Here is an 18,405-nt window from a genome sequence, read left to right as displayed (position 1 = left end):
AGAAGGAGGAAGAAACTCCCTGCAAAGATCTAACTGCCAGGAACTGTGACCGCCCTTGCGTGGCCTGTGGCACTCCGTGGCCTGTGGCAGGCACGAGGGCAGATGGAAACAACTGGTGCTTGAACGGGCCTAAGTGGTAGTTCTAGTTCCAAGTCATGGTGTCTCTCTGCGGGAAGCCAAGGCCCCAAAACAGAAGCCAGCCCGGGTTCTGGCTGAACGCCCTCCAGGAATTCAGACTAGCCCAGGATCTCTCGGCCCCACCCTCCGGCGGCGGGTCAAAGGTGCAAAACCCAGTGCAGGTGAGGGAGTTTCAAATCCAAGGTGGGTCACTGTGCACTGAAGATGCAATCAGAGTCAGAAGCTCTCGCTTGTCTCTATGGGCTGGGGGGGGGGGGGGCGGGGAGAAGCACTGAGCTTCCGTTTGTTTCCATGCACTTTTCCCATCATCCAAGTCAGTTCACTCAAAAGATGCACCTGAGGGGCACCTGGGTGATTCAGTCGGTTGGTTAAGCAGCTCCCTTGGCCTCAGGTAATGATCTCAGGGTCCTAGGATGGAGTCCCACATCGGGCTCCCTACTCAGCGGGGAGTCTGCTTCTCCCTCTCCCTCTGCCCCTCTACCCTGATCGTGCTTGCTCGTGCACTCTCTCTCTCTCTCAAATAAAATTTTTTTGAAAAGATTTATTTATTCATGAGAGACACAGAGAGAGGCGGAGACACAGGCAGAGGGAGAAGCAGGCTCCATGCAGGGAGCCCAAGGTGGGACTCGATCCAGAGACTCCAGGATCATGCCCTGGGCTGAAGGCAGGCGCTAAACTGCAAAAACAACAAAAAGATGCACCTGAGAGGGGGTGCCCTGTCTCTCCTCCCCACCTCCTCCCCCAAGTAAAAGTCCTCAACTTCGCCTCTACAGCAAAGGGCTCCCCTCCAAGTCTACACCCCTTTCTTCCTCCCTCAGGGAGGAGAAAGGAGACTCGGGGAAGGAGCAGCTCCACAACATCCCAGCCTTTCCCCAGCTCAGTGGTGATGCAGGGTTGGAGGGGTGGCCATGACATCACCCTTTCGGATTCTCTCAATAAAAAGAGGACTCTCCCGGAGCCAAAGGCTCCTCTTCCCACCCTCTCTTTGGGGAACTGCAGCACAAGCTTTGAGTATAGCTGCAAAAACATCGCAGCCACATTTCAAGATTACAGCATTTGGGGCCTGCCCTTAGGTGGCTGCCCTAGGTACCTCCCTCCGAAAGAGGCCCCTGGAGAAGCCGGGGTAATTAAAATTTCCTGTCTAGCCTTAACCTCCCCCAGCTCGGGTTGCAGCCCTGGACACACACACACACACACACAGAGTCGGTTTCTTCTGGGCCTTCTCGCTCTTCATTTAAAATCAGGCCACTGTTTTCTTGGCTTGGGCTATCCAGTAACACACTTGGAAACGGAGAAGAACGTTGTCTGGCCCAGGCTGATGGTGCCTCTGGCTTCCCGCACTCACTCGAAAATTCTCTTCCTCCTACAACACACCAGTTGGGAGCCAGGCTCATCTGCGGGAGACCCTAAGGGCACAGAGACAAGTCACCCCCAGCCCAAGAACCCAACATGCTCGCAGGCTGGGGAGAATCCAGTTTTTTTCCCAAACCTTAACAATCTCTAAGCAACAACATACTTTTTCTTTTCTTCTTCTTTTTCTTTAACAGAACACTTTCAAAGAGGAAAATCAAATTTAAAAGATCACAGCCCGTTCTGCAGCATCTGCATGAATCTCTCTAGCCCTGAACAAAAAGAACGGGCGTACTTTGTACCCGTCGTTGGGTTCTGAGTAAACTAAGGCGACATCAGAATTTGGATCTAGGAACTGATTAAGCAGAAATTCTTGTGGAAAGTAAGCGCACTTCTGGTGTGAGTTAGGGGGTGGGACGGGGTTCCATTGGTTTTGTGTTTTGTCATTAGACGGCAACTCCATTTTATTAGGATGGGGCTTTGGGAAGACTGATCCCCCTTCTGCTGGGGGTAGAAATCGTGCTGGCTTTGTTAAAGCCACTGACATCCCCCAAATGCGGGGGCCTCCCCGCTCTGGCTCCCCACTTCCACCACTCAGGAGGAAGGAGAAGCCATCATGGAGCCACAGGGACTGGGCAACTCTGCTCACTTGGAGTAATGGGTTGAATCAGGTTCCTCCCCCGCCCAATTCATGGCCACTCAGACCCTCAGACTGTGATCTTATTTGGAAATAGGATCACCACAGACATAATAAATTAAACTAAGATGAAGTCATACTACACTGGGGTGGACCCCAAATCCAATGACCAATGTCCTTACAAGAAAGCCATACAAGGACACACATACAAGGAGAGCACCATCAACAACGCTCGGCCGGACACTAGCAAGGTGTTGGAACGAGGTGCCCACAAGCCAAGGGGTGCCAAGGCCTGCTGGCAACCACCAGGAGCTACAAGACACACGGAAGGATTCTTCCCTAAAGCTCTCGTGGCTAGCAGAGCCCTGCTGAGACCCTGAATTCAGGCACCAGCCTACAGAAGGGCCAGAGAATGCATTCACAGTCTTTGAGGCCACTTGTTACAGCAGGCCGGGACAGTCATCCATTCCTCCAGCAGTGGAGCGAGTGAGTCCCATCAACAGAGCCTGGAAGGGCAACAAGGCAGGGCACAGCCCCAGTGGGACCAATTACTCAGCAGGGAGCCAGGACGCCACTCTCCAGCTCAAGAGGAGAAATCAACCTCAAAGGATAATGCAAACATTGCAAAGTGGTTTTGAAATTTTTTCTTTAATGATTTTATTTATTTATTTATTTATTTATTTATTTATTTATTTATTTGAGAAAGAGGAGAGAGAGAGCAGGAACTGGGGGGTGAGGAGCAGAGGGAGAAGCAGAAGAGTCCCCACTGAGCAGAGAGCCTGACGCTGGCTCTGTCCCAGGACCCTGGAATCAGGACCTGAGCTGAAGGCAGATGCTTAACCATCTGAGCCACCCAGGCACCCCTGGTTTTGAATTATTAAGCAAACGAAGGACAACATAAAATTTGCACATCCGCCAAAATGACAGCTGGGTGATCATCTGAAACTGAGTGATGCAAACCTCCTGGGCCCTGGCTCAGGGTCTGAACCCAGGAAGCCTGGCTCCACATTCCTGCTCTTCACAGCCTCCGCAGGCTTCTGCAGTGGATTAAGTTTAGAAAGCCAGGGACGCCTGGTGGCTCAGCGGTTGAGTGTCTGCCTTCAGCTCAAGGTGTGATCCCAGATCTGGGGATGGAGTCCCGCACTGGGCTTCCCGCAAGGAGCCTGCTTCTCCCTCTGCCTATGCCTCTCCCTCTCTCTGCATCTCTCATGAATAAATAAATAAAATCTTAAAAAAAAAAAAGTTTGGAAAGCCAGGCAATGAGAAGTAAGCTGGGATTTTTAACACGCTTATACTTTTTTATGCATAGAAAAGCAAAGAAAAAGAAAAAGGGACCTAGGGGTCACACTTCAACTGGGGACAGAAGCACAGTAACGACCAGTGCCAGCAGGGCGGGTGCTGAGCTGACACCCCCACGGGGCAGGGAGGAGAGTCAGGGAGGGGTTGGCACGTTCAGGGCTCCTCCAGGCAACCTAGGAGCCCGGGAGGCCCCAGTAAAGGGTTTCCTGGCCCAGCCCTCAGTGAGTGGCCAAGGCGGCTGTAGAGAGGGGTGAATGCAGGAGTGGGCATGGGGACAGAGGAGGGAGCAATCGGGTTTTCAAGGGGACCTACCTATGCATAGTTTAAAAGTTACTAGAGTTTTGTTTTGTTTTTTTTAAGTTATACAGGATAGCAGAAAGAAGAAAACATGAAAGAGAGCCAGAAAGGAATCAGGGCTGGGCTGTGGGCAGAGCTGGGACCAAAGAGCTCCTCGGCAGGCTGCAGAGAACCAGCAACAAGACAGGTGGCACTGCCAGGCCAGGCGGCATATCCCAGAATGCCAAGCTCCAGAGCAGCCTCCCTGTGTGCATGGGGGCCCACAGCCTGCCCCAGCCTTGGCAGGACCACAGGGGCAGGCAGCCCCTTGGATTGATGGGCTCAGGCAGAGAAGGCCCTCTGGAGGGAGGTGGAGGCAGCAGGAGGGCAGGGAGCCCTGGGGAGGGAGGGGGTTGGCAGGGGGACTGGCCAGATCTAGTGACCGCAGGCACAGCAGGGCCCCTTCACAAGATGGGGGATTTGTCCATCACCCAGAGTCACTGCCACACACTCAACTGCGTCAAAAGTATCCAGGTAACAAATCTCCCAACCCAGGGCCGGCTGACCCTGGTGGGGGTAAGGGCAGCCAAGTCTCGGCTGCCTCCCAGTATGGGAAGCTGGGCAGAAGCACCCAGGGGCAAAACCAATGAGCTCAAAACCAATGAGCTCAAAACCAATCTCACTCAAACAGGTGCAGAGTTTGTGGAAGCCCAGGAGTTGGAGCAATGCAACCCCTGTTTTGTGGGGTGTGGGGAGCCTGAAGGTGGGGCAGGGCATGGGGACATAGGGCTGGAGCCAAAGTTGGGGGGATGATCTTTAGCAAAAGGCTCCCCCTTCTAGGTCACATGCCATCTCAGCAGGTCACCCATCCATCTCCCCGTTCTCACAACACTCCTTAAAAGGAACAACAGCCACCATTCTACAGATGAAAGGACAAAAGTGGTTAAGCCCCCAGAATAAAGGGGCTTCATCCCCACTCTCCCCCACTCATGATGCATAACTGGGTCTTGACACCAGGTTTAGGGGAGTCTTTCCCACCACAGTAGGGAAAGGCAGCACTCCCCAGTGGCCCCTGCCCCGGTGGCCACAGCAGCTACCTGGCCCTCACGGGAAGGTAGCAACTTGTGAGCATCTTAGCAGCAAGAGGACCAAGGCTTGGAGGGATTATGTAGCTTGCCCAAGGTCACAGACCAGAGGCCCTCTCCACCCTACGTCCATCGGAATCCAAAGGCGACACTGTTCCCACTGCCCTGCTGGTGTCTCCAGATACTGCTCAGCTGACTTTAACTGGAGCGGCACCTCTGCCTCTCCCGCTGTCCGGGACACAGGGGGCTGATTCCCAGGAAGGCTTCTATGCACCAGCTTGGGCCTCAGATCCCACTCCCTGATGACAGGGGCTCCCAGTCCTGCCTCAGGACACTCATGGCTGAAGGGGAGCAAAGCAGCAGGCCTGAGCCTGCCCACAATCTGGGTCCAGGATGACCTATGAAGGTCATTCACAGCCAACCCAGCACAGGACCCTCCTACTTCGGCTAGAGCCCCGACATTTGCCTGTGAAAGCCATTCTTCCCCAGCACCAAGTCCCTGCTGCTAGGATGGGGCTGTCCTCCCCCCTCCTGGGGCAGGGCACGTGGCTCAGGCCTGGCCAATGGGAGCCACAAGTTCCCCTGGCCACAGCAATTGGTTCAGAGCCAATAAGAAACAATAGTAAAGCTAAAAAGAGAGAGAGAGAGAGAGACAATAAGGCCTTTGCTGTGGTTACTCTTTCCCGCTGGACTTACTGGAGCTTCTGTGGCCAGGCTGCCACCACCAAGGATAAGTCACCTGAGAATGGGGACAACAGAGAGGAAGCTGGCTTAAGATATGAGAAACTACACACCGATGGCATCATCTGAGCGCCTAGGTCCCGCCATACCTGACACCAATTGTGAGCCAATTAACCTCCTTTTCGTTTATGCCAATTTTGATTGAAAGGAAGAGAAAACCCAACCTAGACTTCTTCCTGACACAGTAGCTCTGCTGGGACCCGGGAACACACACTGCCTTCCCTCTGGCCTGTTTCCTCACAGCTGCCACCTTGCCGGAAGACCCTCTGTGTGGATGCCCTCTGTGACTCTTAGACAGCCAACAGACAAGCCTACCCTTTCAAAGATTTTTCTGCAGGCGAAAAAAAGCAACAGAATAAATTAATAAAAGAAGCCGAAGTCACCGTAAAGCAGTCTGAAGGTGGAGGTCCCTAAGATGCACTCCCCCAATCCAGCTGGGCTGGGAGGAACTGCTGGGACATGAGAATAAAGGAGCCGGAGTCCTCCCAAGAGAAGCAGAACCCCAAATAAATCAAAGGGGCTCGGACAAACAATTCACCCATTGCTTTTCCATCTCCACCCAGACACTTTTTTTTTTTGGCTGAACTCAGCCTTCCTTAATTGCCCAAATTAGTCCCACCAAGCCAGGGAAACCAGGATGTCGGGGAAGCAGAGGAGGCAGGGAGGCTCCGGTGCCAGCCTCTGCTGACCTCCACAGAGGCCGAGGCTGGAAGGCAGCCCAGCCTCAGGAAGGGGCCAAGGCTCCGGCCACACAGTGCCGGCCACAGAGCCTTTAAATAGAGCCTCCACGCGAGAGGACAAACACATTCCAAGGGCTTTTAAAAACGCCCCAAGCATGACCTGGCCGGAGGCCTCTGCTCCCCCAGGCATTTTTCTGGTCTCGGCCCAATTCTGGAAATAATATTAATAGCTCGGTTGGGAGCTTAGGGTGTGCAAAATACGGTATGGCCTTAAAAGGCCGGGACGAGTCCTGCCCTCAGTCTCCAGATGAGGAAACTGAGGCCCAGGGACCTCGGAGGATGCAGGATGCAAGGCCCAACAGTGGGAGCTCTCGGCGCCCCCCGCCCCACCCCCCACCCGCCCCGGCCGGGGGAGCGAGCCCCGCGGGACCCGCTGGCAGCTGTCGCGTCCGGTCCCGACAGGCGCCTCCTGCCCAAGGGGCCAGAAGGGGTCACAGAGAGGAGGCTCCCCGGACGCGCTCGCTCCAGGAACGTCCTGAGCTTTTGCAACGCGTTTAACAAACTCCCAGTTCCCAGCGCCTTGGGCGCGGGAGCCCCCGCGGGGCGGCCAAGGAGAACTTTGCTCTTTTTGTGTTAAAAGATAAAAGGACGGCGGGGCTCATCGCTCCCTGGGGAGAGAACGCTGGAGCTGGCAGGTGAGGCGCTCCGGTTCCTCGAAGTTGCGCGGCGACCGGCCCCGGGGGCGGGGAGGGGGGCGCGCGCGGGCCCGGGAGCCGGGGGCTCGACTGCCAAGGGCACCCCGGGAGCCCCCAGGGAGCCCACCCGTCCCGCGGGGCCCGGCCCCTCCCCGCTCCATCCCGCTCGGTCCGCGGGGTCCCGGGGCGCAGGGCGGCGCGGGCGCTCACAGTTTGAACCTGTTCTCCAGGTCCTTGACGAGGCGGCGGCTGAGCTCGGGGAACTCGGAGTAGGGGTGGAAGACCCTGCAGCGGCGGGGCCGCGCGGCGCCCGCGTTGATGTGCAGCCGGCGGGTGAGCTGCGCGCTCAGCTCGGCGTCCGCGCTGCCGGGGGGCGCCCGGCCCGGGAGGTCGGGCTCCGGGTCCCGCGCGGCCGGGGCGCGGGGCTCCGCCTGCGGGGGGCCCTCCTCCTCCTCCTCCGCCGCCGCCGCCGCCGCCTCCCGCTGCAGTCGCCGCTGCAGCTTGAGCGCCAGCTCCGGGAGGGCCATGGCGACCCGGGACGCGGGCACGGCGGGCGGCGCGCTCCTCCGGCCTCGCGGCTCCGCGCTCTGCCCCCGCGGCCGCGGGCGGGCGGTTAAGAGGCGCGCGGGCGGGCGGGGCGGGGCGGGGCTTCGGGGAGGCGCCGCGGGGGGGCGCAGGTGCCTGCGAGGCCCGGGATGGGAGGTCCGGACGGCGAGGGGAGCCCCGGTCCTCTCCGACCTCGCCGCCCCCGCGCGCTCCAGGGAGCCCCGGGCACCCCTCGGCCCCTGCGGAAACGGCAGCCGCGGGTCCCACGACCGTTCGGGCGGTTCCTTCCTCCTCGAGGGGAGCTGCTCGCGGCCCAGGCCCGGCTGCAGGCGGGAAACCCCGAGCGCTCCCACGGCGGCAGGTGGCACCCCGGGGTCGCCAGGTCTGGGGGCGGGAGGCGCCCGCAGGGAGCCCGGAGCTGCGTTTCCAGCCTCCGTTGAAAATAGATGTTGCTAAAACATACTAAAAATACCAAAAACAAATAAACAGAAAAGAGAGCAAGCAAGGGTAACGGGACTCGTGGCTCCCCCCCCCCCCCAGAAGCAAGGCACCAGCCGCGTGGCTTGGGGGGGCTCCAGCTTTTTCTGTGAAACACACAAGAAAGAAAAGGAAAAAAAGGAAGCTCAAGAATAAATAAATAAATAAATCAGCATTTTTATTTTATTTTTAAGATTTTATTTATTCATGAGAGACACACAGAGAGAGAGAGAGGCAGAGACACAGGCAGGGGGAGGAGCAGGCCCCACGCAGGGAGCCCAATGCGGGACTCGATCCCAGGGCTCCAGGATCACGCCCTGGGCCTGGCTGAAGGCGGCACTAAACCGCTGAACCACCCGGGCTGCCCCTAAATCAGCATTTTTAACAAGCGGGTAAAACTAGTACAGTAGTCATTCTCCCTAAGGAAGGCTGATGCGGACGGCTGCTGCATGATCAAGGTGTTGTAAGTCCAGCCTGGACCCACTGCTCAGACCACCTGGTGGGCTGCTGACCTAGTCCTGTCTGTGACTTCTGCTGAATTGGGGGGCCTGAGACCCAGGACCAGCCTTTGGTATGTGTGTACAGAGCAAGCACAGGTCCTGCCAGGGATTCAGAGGCATTTCTGGAGGCCTAGTGGGAAAAAACAAAAACAACAACAACAACAAAAACCGTTATTTAGGGGCCTCTGGCTGGCTCAGTGGGAAGAGTCTGCAGCTGGTAATCTCCAGGTCCTTGGGTGCAGAGATTACTTAAAACTAAAATTTTTAAAGTTATTTAAAATGAAAAAGTATTAGAGAAATATTAAGGTTGTTTTTTTTTTTAAGATTTTATTTATTTATTCATGAGAGAGAAGCAGAGATGTAGGCAGAGGGAGAAGCAAGCTCCATGCAGGGGGCCCAATGTAGGACTCGATCCCAGGACCAAGCCCTGAGCCAAAGGCAGATGCTCAATGGCTGAGCCACCCAGGCATCCTGAGAAATATCAAGTTTTTAAATGAAGATATCAAACTCTTTTCACATTCCTTCTAAGCAATTTTACCCAGTTCTGCAAAAGCAGCCTTTTTTATATCAGATGCCAATTGCTTGAAATGGCAATTAATGAATCCCTTTATATATATATTACAGAGTGCTACCCTTCCTAACCTGATGGTATGAAAAGATTTTATTTATATGACAGAGAGCACAAGCAGAGGGAGCAGCAGGGGGGGGGGGGGAGCAGGTTCCCCACTGAGCAGGGAGCCTGAAGCAGGACTTGATCCCAGGACCCTGGGATCATGACCTGAGCTGAAGCTATCTTCAGCTTAACTGACTGAGCCACCCAGGTGCCCCGAGAGTGGATTTTGAATGCAATTCAACTTTGTCGTTTAAGTGTTTCTAAAGGAGGAAGCACTCTTTTTTTTTAAAGCTTTCTTTAATGTTTGGACATGGACAAACACCTATCATCCCATCACTACAATCAAGGTCATAAAAATATCCATCATCTCCTAAAGTTTGCTTGTGCCCTTTTGGTTTTTGTTTTGGGGAGCTTTTTGGGAATGCTGAACGTGAGATTTACCCTTTGAAATTTTAAAATCCATTTACTGTATGCTATGTGTTAGACAGTGGATCTCTAAGGATATACTTTTGCAGAGTGTTCTGTAAAGTATGAGCTGTCACCTGGGTGCCATTCAAAAGACATATCACTTGCAAGGGACAGAGATTGGGGGCTGTGCCCACCAGCCATCCCCCAAGCTTCCTTGCCGCTGAGGTAGTGGAGGATGGAACACCTCCTGGGCGGTGCCCACCCCTGGCAGCAAAGCCACAGATACCCTGATGCTCACCAGGCAACACCTAGCCACCCCTAAAAATGAAGTCTCAATATCTCATTAGTGACACAAGGTGAATCACCATAACTGCCATGGTTGAAAAAGCCCTGCTCCCCATCTCCCCTTCTCCAGTGTCTAGCTGGGTGTCTGACAAAGTCAAAACAGGATTGCTGAATGATGGGTCAGTATCGGTATTTACTATGCAAACATGACCCACGTTTTGTGAAATAAATTTCTAAAAAAAGAGTAAAGGGACAGGGACCAAATTATGAATAGTTGTAAATGCTAGAAGTCAGATCATTTCCATTCTCTTTTTTAATTCTAATTTTTCTGTATTGTTTATAGTGAGATTATAAACTGTTATAATCAGAAAACAAAAATTGTTTAAAATGAAGAGGTACCCCCATAAATAAATATAAATAAATAAATAAATAAATAAAATGAAGAGATACCAGAGGGTGGATATTTGCCACAGAGCAGCTGAAAGCGCTTCACCCTACATCATCCCATGAGCTTGTTAACATTCCTCCAGGGTGGCTAAAGGACCTTCTGCATTTCATAGAGATCAAATGTATTTTAACCTTTTTGCATAGACTTCTTTTTCAGTGTTTGCTGTGTAACAAACACTCCCCAAACCTGGTGGCTCTAAACAGCAATATTTACTTTGCTCACAAATCTGCAGTTTGGGCAGAACTTCATGGGAAAAAAATCTCTTTTCTGACCCACCTGGGGTAAACAGGAGCGACTCCAGGGCAGGGGCAAGAATGAACCTGAAGGCTCCTTCCGTCACCAATACAGAATTGATGCTAATACATCAATTAATGCATTAGCCATCAGTGAATGGCTAATGCTTGGTTCTTCCTTAGGCTGTTGGCTGGAACACCTACACACGGCTTCTTCATGTGGTCTAGGCCCCCTTATAACACAGTGGCTGGGAGCCCAGGTCAGCCTTGCAAAGAGGGAGTCGCCTTTAAAAAAAAATTTATTAATTTATTTGAGAGAGAAGGGGGTGGAGGAGGAGCAGAGGGAGAGGGACAAACAGGGGCCGGATGGGGCCCCAAACGGGGTTCCATCCCATGATGCTGAGATTATGACCCGAGCCAAAATTAAGAGTTGGAGGCTTAACACACCGAGCCACCCAGGTGCCCCAAGGGAGTCGCCTTTTATGATGTGGGCTCAGGAATCACATAGCTGAACCCTATTAGTCAAGGCAGCCACAAAGGAGAGGGAATATAAATCTCCACCTCTCAGTGGAGGAGTGACAACATCACATCTAAGAATAGCCAGTGAGATGGGATACATACTGTTGTGGCCATCTTTGGAAAACACAATTTGCCTGTTCTCCCTCCGCAGATCCCTGCCGGATTGAGTCCTATTCCGGTTCTGTGGCATCTGGACAAGAACAGATAAGTCTTTGAGTCTGGATGCGTTGCTACAGATCTCTGCGCCCTCTGGGAAGGGCTGACCTGCAAGTCATACAGAAGATGGAATGAACTAACTTCCAGAAAGGGAAAAACCTTTCTGAGAGAGCAGAAAGCTGGAGACACTTCCATCCCTGGAGGCAGAATGCCTCCTGCTTGTGTTTCCATTAACAACTTCTTTAAAAAAAAAAAAAAAAAGATTTTATTTATTTATTCATGAGATACACAGAGATAGAGGCAGAGACATAGGCAGAGGGAGAAGCAGGCTTCATGCAGGGAGCCTGACATGGGACTCAATCCCAGGACCCCGGGATCATGACCTGAGCCAAAGGCAGACACTCAACCGCTGAGCCACCCAAGAGTCCCCCAACTTTAACAAGTCAAAACCTCAGAGCTTGGATTTGTGTTATTTTTTTTAATCTTGTTTTAAAGATTTTATTTATTTATTCATGAGATACACACAGAGAGAGGCAGAGGGAGAAGCAGGCTCCCCGCCAGGAGCCCAATGAGGGATAAGATCCCAGGATCCCGGGATCACGACCTGAGCCAAAGGCAGATGCTCAACAACTGGTGCCCCTCGGTGCCCCTCAGATTTGTTTTAGAAAGAACTGTTTGGGGGCACCTGGATGGCTCAATCAGTTAAGTATCGGACTCTTGATCTCAGCTCAGGGCTTGATCTCAGCGTCATGAGATCCAGCCCCACATTAGGTTCCAGACAGAGCCTACCTAAAAAAAAGTTGGTCCCTTAAAAATTAAGTCATTATTGATGCCATATGCTCTTCCCAAGTTTCTTCATCCTATCCAGCGTTGAAGTGAAAATTTTCTAAAATTAGACCATGATGATGGTTGCACAACCCCTTGAATATATGAGAACCACTGAACTGTACATTTCAAAAGGATGAATTTTGTGGTTATGTGAATTATATCTCAATATACCTGGTATTTTTTTAAAATGGCAATAATAATCTGTTGCTTCTTAAATAATGTCAGTGAGAAGAACACTGTTTTCCATCTTAGTATATGTCTTTTTTTTTTTTTTAGAGAGAGAGAGAAGCAGGGTGGGGGGAGTAGGGAGGAGCAGAGGGAGAGAGAGAATCTCAAGCAGAATCCCCACTGAGCGTGGAGCCCGTCTCAGGGCTCAACCCCACAACCCTGAGATCCCAAGCCCAGCAGAAATCAAGAGTCGGACACCCAACCCACTGAGCCACCCAGGCGCCCCAAAACTCGAATATTCTTGATAGCAAATACTACCAATTGTTTACCATGAAGCAACAGGCTCACTTGGTTCATTGTTCAACGAAGTGTCTCCAAGTATCCCACTGTCAATAACCGCAGTTCGTCAGTTGTTCTTTCACAAAAGAAGTAATGTTCCCTGGCAAAGGGGGCTAGTTCAGCTCACAGCTCAATCAATAGTGCAAGTGCTTTTCTCGAATGACTACTACACTTTGGTAAGAGAGCCCCAAAATGAACTCACGCTTATCTGGTCAATTAATTGACGACAAAGGAAGCAAGAATGTACACGGGTGAAACGGAAGTAGTGGGACCTCTCAGCACTAACTCAGGAAACCAAGTGGCGAAACCTGGTGTCAAGGCCAACTGCTGGGCATCCCGAGGGAGCCGGGCGGATCCAGAGCCCAGCTCTAGGCTGGGTTTGCCAACACTGCTGCTGAACAAACTCAGATAAACTCATCACAACAGAAACGAATAACTCCAGAGACTTTTTGAAGGTTTTGGACAAGAGATAAGGAGAGATTGATTTCAGGTGGCTACAGCCAGGGGGAGGGGGCAGGCTCAAGCTTTGACAACCTGCCTCTCTGCCAGCAAAATGGACATGGAAAGTTCTATAGGAGAGGTTCAGGCAGGTGCAAGAGAACAGGCAGAGAGTGCGTGGTCACTGGTGCAGGCTGGTTTGTGTTTAGCCCTTGATCTTGGGCAGGGAAGGGGACTGTGCGGGGTCCATTGCTAGGCATTCCATTGCTATCAGGGCTTCTCTGGCAGTTAGAACGTTCCAGTCATTGCCAAAGCCTCAAGAAAGTGGGATGAGAAATAATTGGTGTGGACTATGGTTGAGCTAGAGGGCTCATTGACAATGGGGAAAAGACAGTCTCCAGCAAATGGTGCTGGGAACACTGGACAGCTACATGTGAAACAATGAAACCAGACCCCTTTCTTGCACCGTATGCAAAAATAAACTCATGGATTAAGGACTTAAATGTGAGACTTTGAAACCACAAAATTCCTAAAAGAAAACATAGGCAGTGATTTCTTTGACATTGGCCATAGAAACATTTTTTTCTAGGGATGCCTGGGTAGCTCAGTCAGTTAAGCATCCTATCCTACTCTTGGTTCTGGCTCAGGTCATGATCTCGGGGTTGTGAGGTCGAGCCTTCAACCGGCACCACACTCAGTGGAATCTACTGGAGATTCTTTCTCTTTTCCTCTTCCTCCTCCTCTGCCCCTTCCCTCAGCTCGCTCGCATACACTCTCCCTCTCAAATAAATAAATAAAATATTAAGAAAAAAAAGAGAAACATTTATCTAGATGTGTCTCCTCAGGCAAGGGAAACAAAAGCAAAATTAAACTATTGGAACTACACCAGAATAAAAAAGCTTTTGCACAGTGAAGGAAACCATCAATAAAACAAAAGGCAACTTACTGAATGGGAGAAGACATTTGGAAATGATATATCCTAAAAGGAGTTAGTATCTAAAATATATAAAGAATGTATTAAATTCAACGTTTAAAAAAACCCCAAATATTCCAATTAAAAATGGGCAGAGGACATAAATCAATATTTTCCCAAAGAAGACTTGCAGAAAGTCAACAGACACATGAAAAGATGCTCCACATCTATCAGTAGGGAAAGGCAAACCAAAACTACGATGACATATCGCCTTACACCTGTCGAAAGGGTTAGAATAAAAAACATAAGAAATGACAAGTGTTAATGAAGATATGGAGAGAAAGGAACTCTAGTGTGCTGTTGGTGGGGTGTAAGTTGGCACAGCCACTGTGGACAACTGAATGGAGGGTCCTCCAAAATTAAAAAATTAGAGGTACCTGCCTGGCTCAGTGGGTACAGCATGCAACTCTTGATCTCAGGGTTGTAGGCTCAAGCCCCACGTTGGGGATAGATATTACTTAAAAAATAAAATCTTAAGGGTGCCTGGGTGGCTCAGTTGGTTAAAGGTCTGCCTTCAGCTCAGGTCATGATCCCAGGTCCTGGAATCAAGCTCCTTGCTCAGCAGGGGTTCTGCTTCTCCTTCTCTCCACTCATGCTCTCTCTCTCTGTCTCTCTCCAATAAATCTTTTTTAAAAATTAAAAAAAAATCTTAACAAAATTAAAATAGAAATACCATATGACTCAGTAATTCCACTACTGTGTATTTCCCCAGAGAAAATGAAAACACTAATTCAAAAAGATATAAGCACCCCTATGTTTTTTCTTTGGTTTTGTTTTGTTTTAAAGACTTTTTTTTTTAAGATTCTTAAAATTTATTTGAGAGGGAGAGCATGAATGAGGAGGAAGAGGGGCAGAGGGAGAAGCAGACTCCCCACTGATCAGGGAATCTGACATGGGGCTTCCTCCCAGGACCCTGAGATCATGACCTGAGCCAAAGGCAGACGCCTAACCAATTGAGCAACCCAGATACCCCAAAAGATTTTATTTTTAAATAATCTCTACACTTCAGAGGCAGCCAGGGTGGCTCAGTGGTTTAGCACCGCCTTCAGCCCAGGGCGTGATCCTGGAGACCTGGGATCCAGTCCCACGTCAGGCTCCCTGCATGGAGCCTGCTGCTCCCTCTGCCTGTGTCTTTGCCTCTCTCTCTGTGTGTCTCATGAATAAATAAATAAAATCGTAAAAAAAATCTCTACACTTCATGTGTGGCTCAAACTCACAACCCTAAGGTCAAAAGTTGCATGCTAGGCACCCCTGCATCCGTACGTTTATTGCAGCATTATTTACTTGTTTGTTTATTTATTTTTAAAGATTTCATTTATTTATTCATGAGAGACACAGAGAGAAGCAGGCTCCATGCAGGGAGCCCAACGTGGGACTCGATCCCGTGTCCCCAGGATCACACCCTGGGCTGAAGGCACCGCTAAACCGCTGAGCCACCAGGGCTGTCAGAGGCAACCACCTTTTAAAGGATTTTACACCACCCTGGAAGGAGCCCTCCACCCTTGCCCTCGTGTTAGATAGATGTCAAAACTGCAATTGGATGACAGGCACACAGAGGGCTAATCAGTAACAGAGCCCGCCGGCAAGCCCCTAATAACCCCTAGACTTGGAAACTCCGGTGGCAACCCTCTTGGGTCCCCTCCGTCTTCGAGAGCTTTGTACTCTCCCTCGATAAGCCTTACTGTACTCTCAAAAAACTTTACTTTGCTGCCCAGCACTCTTCCTCTGGTCTACCTCTTCATTCTTCAAAGCAGGGTGACCAAGAACTGTGGGGGCTAAAGGAAAAGAAATGCTGTAACACCCATAAGTCCCTGCCCTCATGGCCTACATGGGGGGGGGGGTAGTCAATAAGATGAATGTATTAGGTGATGATAAAGACCAAGGCAGAAATAAAGCAGAACCAAGTGTAAGATGTGGGAGGGAAATAGGTTGCAGCTTCAGATAAAAAAAAAAAAATTAGGGATCCCTGGGTGGCGCAGCGGTTTGGCGCCTGCCTTTGGCCCAGGGCGCGATCCTGGAGACCCGGGATCGAATCCCACATCGGGCTCCCGGTGCATGGAGCCTGCTTCTCCCTCTGCCTGTGTCTCTGCCTCATTCTCTCTCTCTCTCTCTGTGACTATCACAAATAAATAAAAAATTTAAAAAATATATTAAAAAAAAATTAAAGATGTTATTTATTTATTCATGAGAGACAAAGAGACATAGGCAGAGAGAGAAGCAGACTCCCCACAGGGATGAAGGACTGTAGCTCAGGACCCCAGGATCAGGACCTGAGCCAAAGGCAGCTGCTCAACCTCCCTCAGGTGGTAAGCACTGCCCGAGCCAGGGAGACCCTGCACGAGGGACCCCAAGACCTCGGTGGACTTGACCCCCACGGCCCACCTGCATGCACCCACTGACCTCCATCCCATATTTTCCTTATATAAACCTGGGAGCATTTTCGGCACTTCTGAGACCATCTTCGAGCTGCTAGTCTGCTGTCTTGCGGTGTTGGCCTCACTGAAACAATTCCTTTCTTGCTTCACCACCGCTGGTCCCCCTGCCTTTGGATTTTGTCAGCAGTGAGTGGCTGAACCTGGTCTTTTTGGGACCCCCGGAGCCAGGCGCTCTTGCACCCCTGCGCCCAGCTACAAAATGGCCAGGAGGAGTCTCCTCTGGGAGGCACATTTAAATAATGGCCAGCAGGGGCACCTGGGCGGCTCAGTGGATGAGCATCCACCTTTGGCTCAGGTGTGATCCTGGGGTCCCGGGATCAAGTCCCACATTGGGTTCCCCGCAGGAAGCCTGCTTCTCCCTCTGCCTGTGTTTCTGCCTCTCTCTGTGTGTCGCTCATGAATAAATAAATACAAATCTTTAAAAAAAAATAATGGCCAACCCCAAGAGCCAGTTTCAGGTCTTTGTTTTTGTTTGAGAAACCCTGAAAGTGACTCCTGTCTGTCCCCAGTGGAAAGCCCACAGGCTCTCCCTAAATGGGATTTCTCCCCTTCCTCTTTTAGCCAGGAAGTGTAAAAGAATCCCTAACCGGGCCTTGCCTCCTCGGGACCCCCTGGCCAGGCCCTGGAAGGCCCCCCGCTGGCACGGCGGCAGAAGAAGGTGCTGGCCCAGAGCTATGGAGCAAAACCCTGGGAGCTTTTTAAACCTGACTCCAAGCTGCAGGCCAGACCCAGAGGCTCCAACCCCAGGTGATGATGCCTGGTCCCCAGGCCCCTGAGGCACCAGGTATCCATGTCTGTGGCCTTGGGGACTTATCAGGGAGCCCCCCCAGGGGGCAATGTGCTCAGACTCAGGTTCCCTGGGTGGCCTCAGCATTCTGCTCAGAAGACAAAGAGACTCCAGACAGCAAAAGCTGCTAACAGAGAAAATATTCACCTCCCTATTTCTCACCCGATAGAAGCCACAAAGAACTAGGAGTGGGTCCAAATGAATCCTACAAGGTTGGACACCCCCCGCCCCCTACCCCGGCCTAGAGATTCCTGGCAGTGGCTGTCAGAAGCTAATCCCACCCTGGCCCACCTTCTCTCCACCGAAGCCCTTCTGGGTTGGTGCCACCCCGGGGAGCCTTTTCTTCCCAAAGCTCCCTCTGTCCGTCAACTGTTGGTCCCCTGAGACCTCTCTCTTCTCTCCCCTCCTCCCATCTCAGGCCAACCCAGCGCTTGTCTGGAACGGCAGTGGGTGACAATGCCTCCACTTATGGGGCCTCAGCCCGGAGGGGTTGGTCCACATTAATGCTGTCCAGGAGGAACAACTCATATTTTTAATTTCAGAATGTGTATTTTGTACTTTAAATTTCTTTAAAGTAAAAGAAAACAGGTGAAATTAATTTCCATAATGTTTCATTTAGCCCCATACACGCCACATGTTATCTTTTTAATATTAGTCAATATAAATATCAGTCAATATAAAAAATATTGAGACATTTTACATCATTTTATTTTGTAGCAGGGCTTCAAAATTTGGGGTGTGTTTTACACTTACAGCTCCTCTCCATGAGGGTAGCCACCTTTCCAGGCCCAGCAGCAGCTGTAGCTGGTGGCTACCGTCTGGGGTTACTCGACGCTCAGAGACAGATCGGAGCAGTCTGCTCCCGGGCGCTGACCCTCAACTGGGGAAGAAGATCTGCCGCTGAAGACATTCCTGTCTGGCCTCCTCTCTGGCCTCCACTCCCTGGGTGGCTCAGGTCGTTATGGCAGGGTCCTAGGATCGAGCCCCACCTGGGCTCCCTGCTCAGTGGGGAGCCTATTTCTCCCTCTCCTTTAGCCTCTGCCCGCTTCTTTCCCTACTTGTGCTCTCTCACGCACTCTCTCTCTCTCAAATCAATAAATAAAATCTTGAAAACAACAAAAAAAGATCGGACAAAACTTAGCTTGACTGGATGTGGACAATAAATACTCTCACACACCACTGGCAAGGGTGTAAATTGGCACAACCCTTTGAAGATTCGCACATTTTACTACTAGTGGGTATATATGTTAGAGGAATTCACACAAATTCAGAGACAAGAATCCAAGGAAACATGCTTAAACATTTTTTAAAAAGATTTTATTTATTCATGAGAGACACAGAGAGAAAGGGG

General features: G+C 51.2%; 1 protein-coding gene and 2 long non-coding RNA genes across 5 annotated transcripts in view; 1 reads left to right on the top strand and 2 right to left on the bottom strand.

Annotated features, from left to right (window-relative positions):
* EFHD1 (EF-hand domain family member D1) overlaps positions 1-7,465 on the bottom strand; it is a 45,436-nt gene extending 37,971 nt beyond the window's left edge. Inside the window, exon 1 of one of the 2 annotated variants that reach the window (XM_072796700.1) lies at positions 7,121-7,465. In XM_072796700.1, the coding sequence (XP_072652801.1) occupies positions 7,121-7,428 (308 nt within the window). In that variant the 5' untranslated portion in view covers positions 7,429-7,465. Of the gene's footprint in view, positions 1-7,111 lie in introns of both variants that reach the window. The other variant, XM_072796699.1, reaches the window with a different exon arrangement.
* LOC140616206 (uncharacterized) overlaps positions 6,632-18,405 on the top strand; it is a 45,012-nt gene continuing 33,238 nt past the window's right edge. Inside the window, exon 1 of the long non-coding RNA XR_012016750.1 lies at positions 6,632-6,901. This is a non-coding gene — a long non-coding RNA (uncharacterized lncRNA). The remainder of the gene's footprint in view (positions 6,902-18,405) is intronic.
* Positions 8,101-12,784, bottom strand: LOC140616205 (uncharacterized). 2 transcript variants are annotated; one of them, XR_012016748.1, is made up of 4 exons: positions 12,412-12,784; positions 11,033-11,120; positions 10,455-10,696; positions 8,101-8,554 (listed from the first exon to the last, which is right to left on the bottom strand). It is a non-coding gene; the product is annotated as an uncharacterized lncRNA (long non-coding RNA). The 2 variants fall into 2 exon arrangements; XR_012016749.1 differs by lacking the exon at positions 10,455-10,696.

Source organism: Canis lupus, chromosome 24, assembly GCF_048164855.1.
Source record: "Canis lupus baileyi chromosome 24, mCanLup2.hap1, whole genome shotgun sequence".
In the NCBI taxonomy this organism is placed as follows: domain Eukaryota; kingdom Metazoa; phylum Chordata; class Mammalia; order Carnivora; family Canidae; genus Canis; species Canis lupus.
Note: the sequence above shows the minus strand (reverse complement) of the source record. Positions and strands in the feature narration are given on the sequence as shown.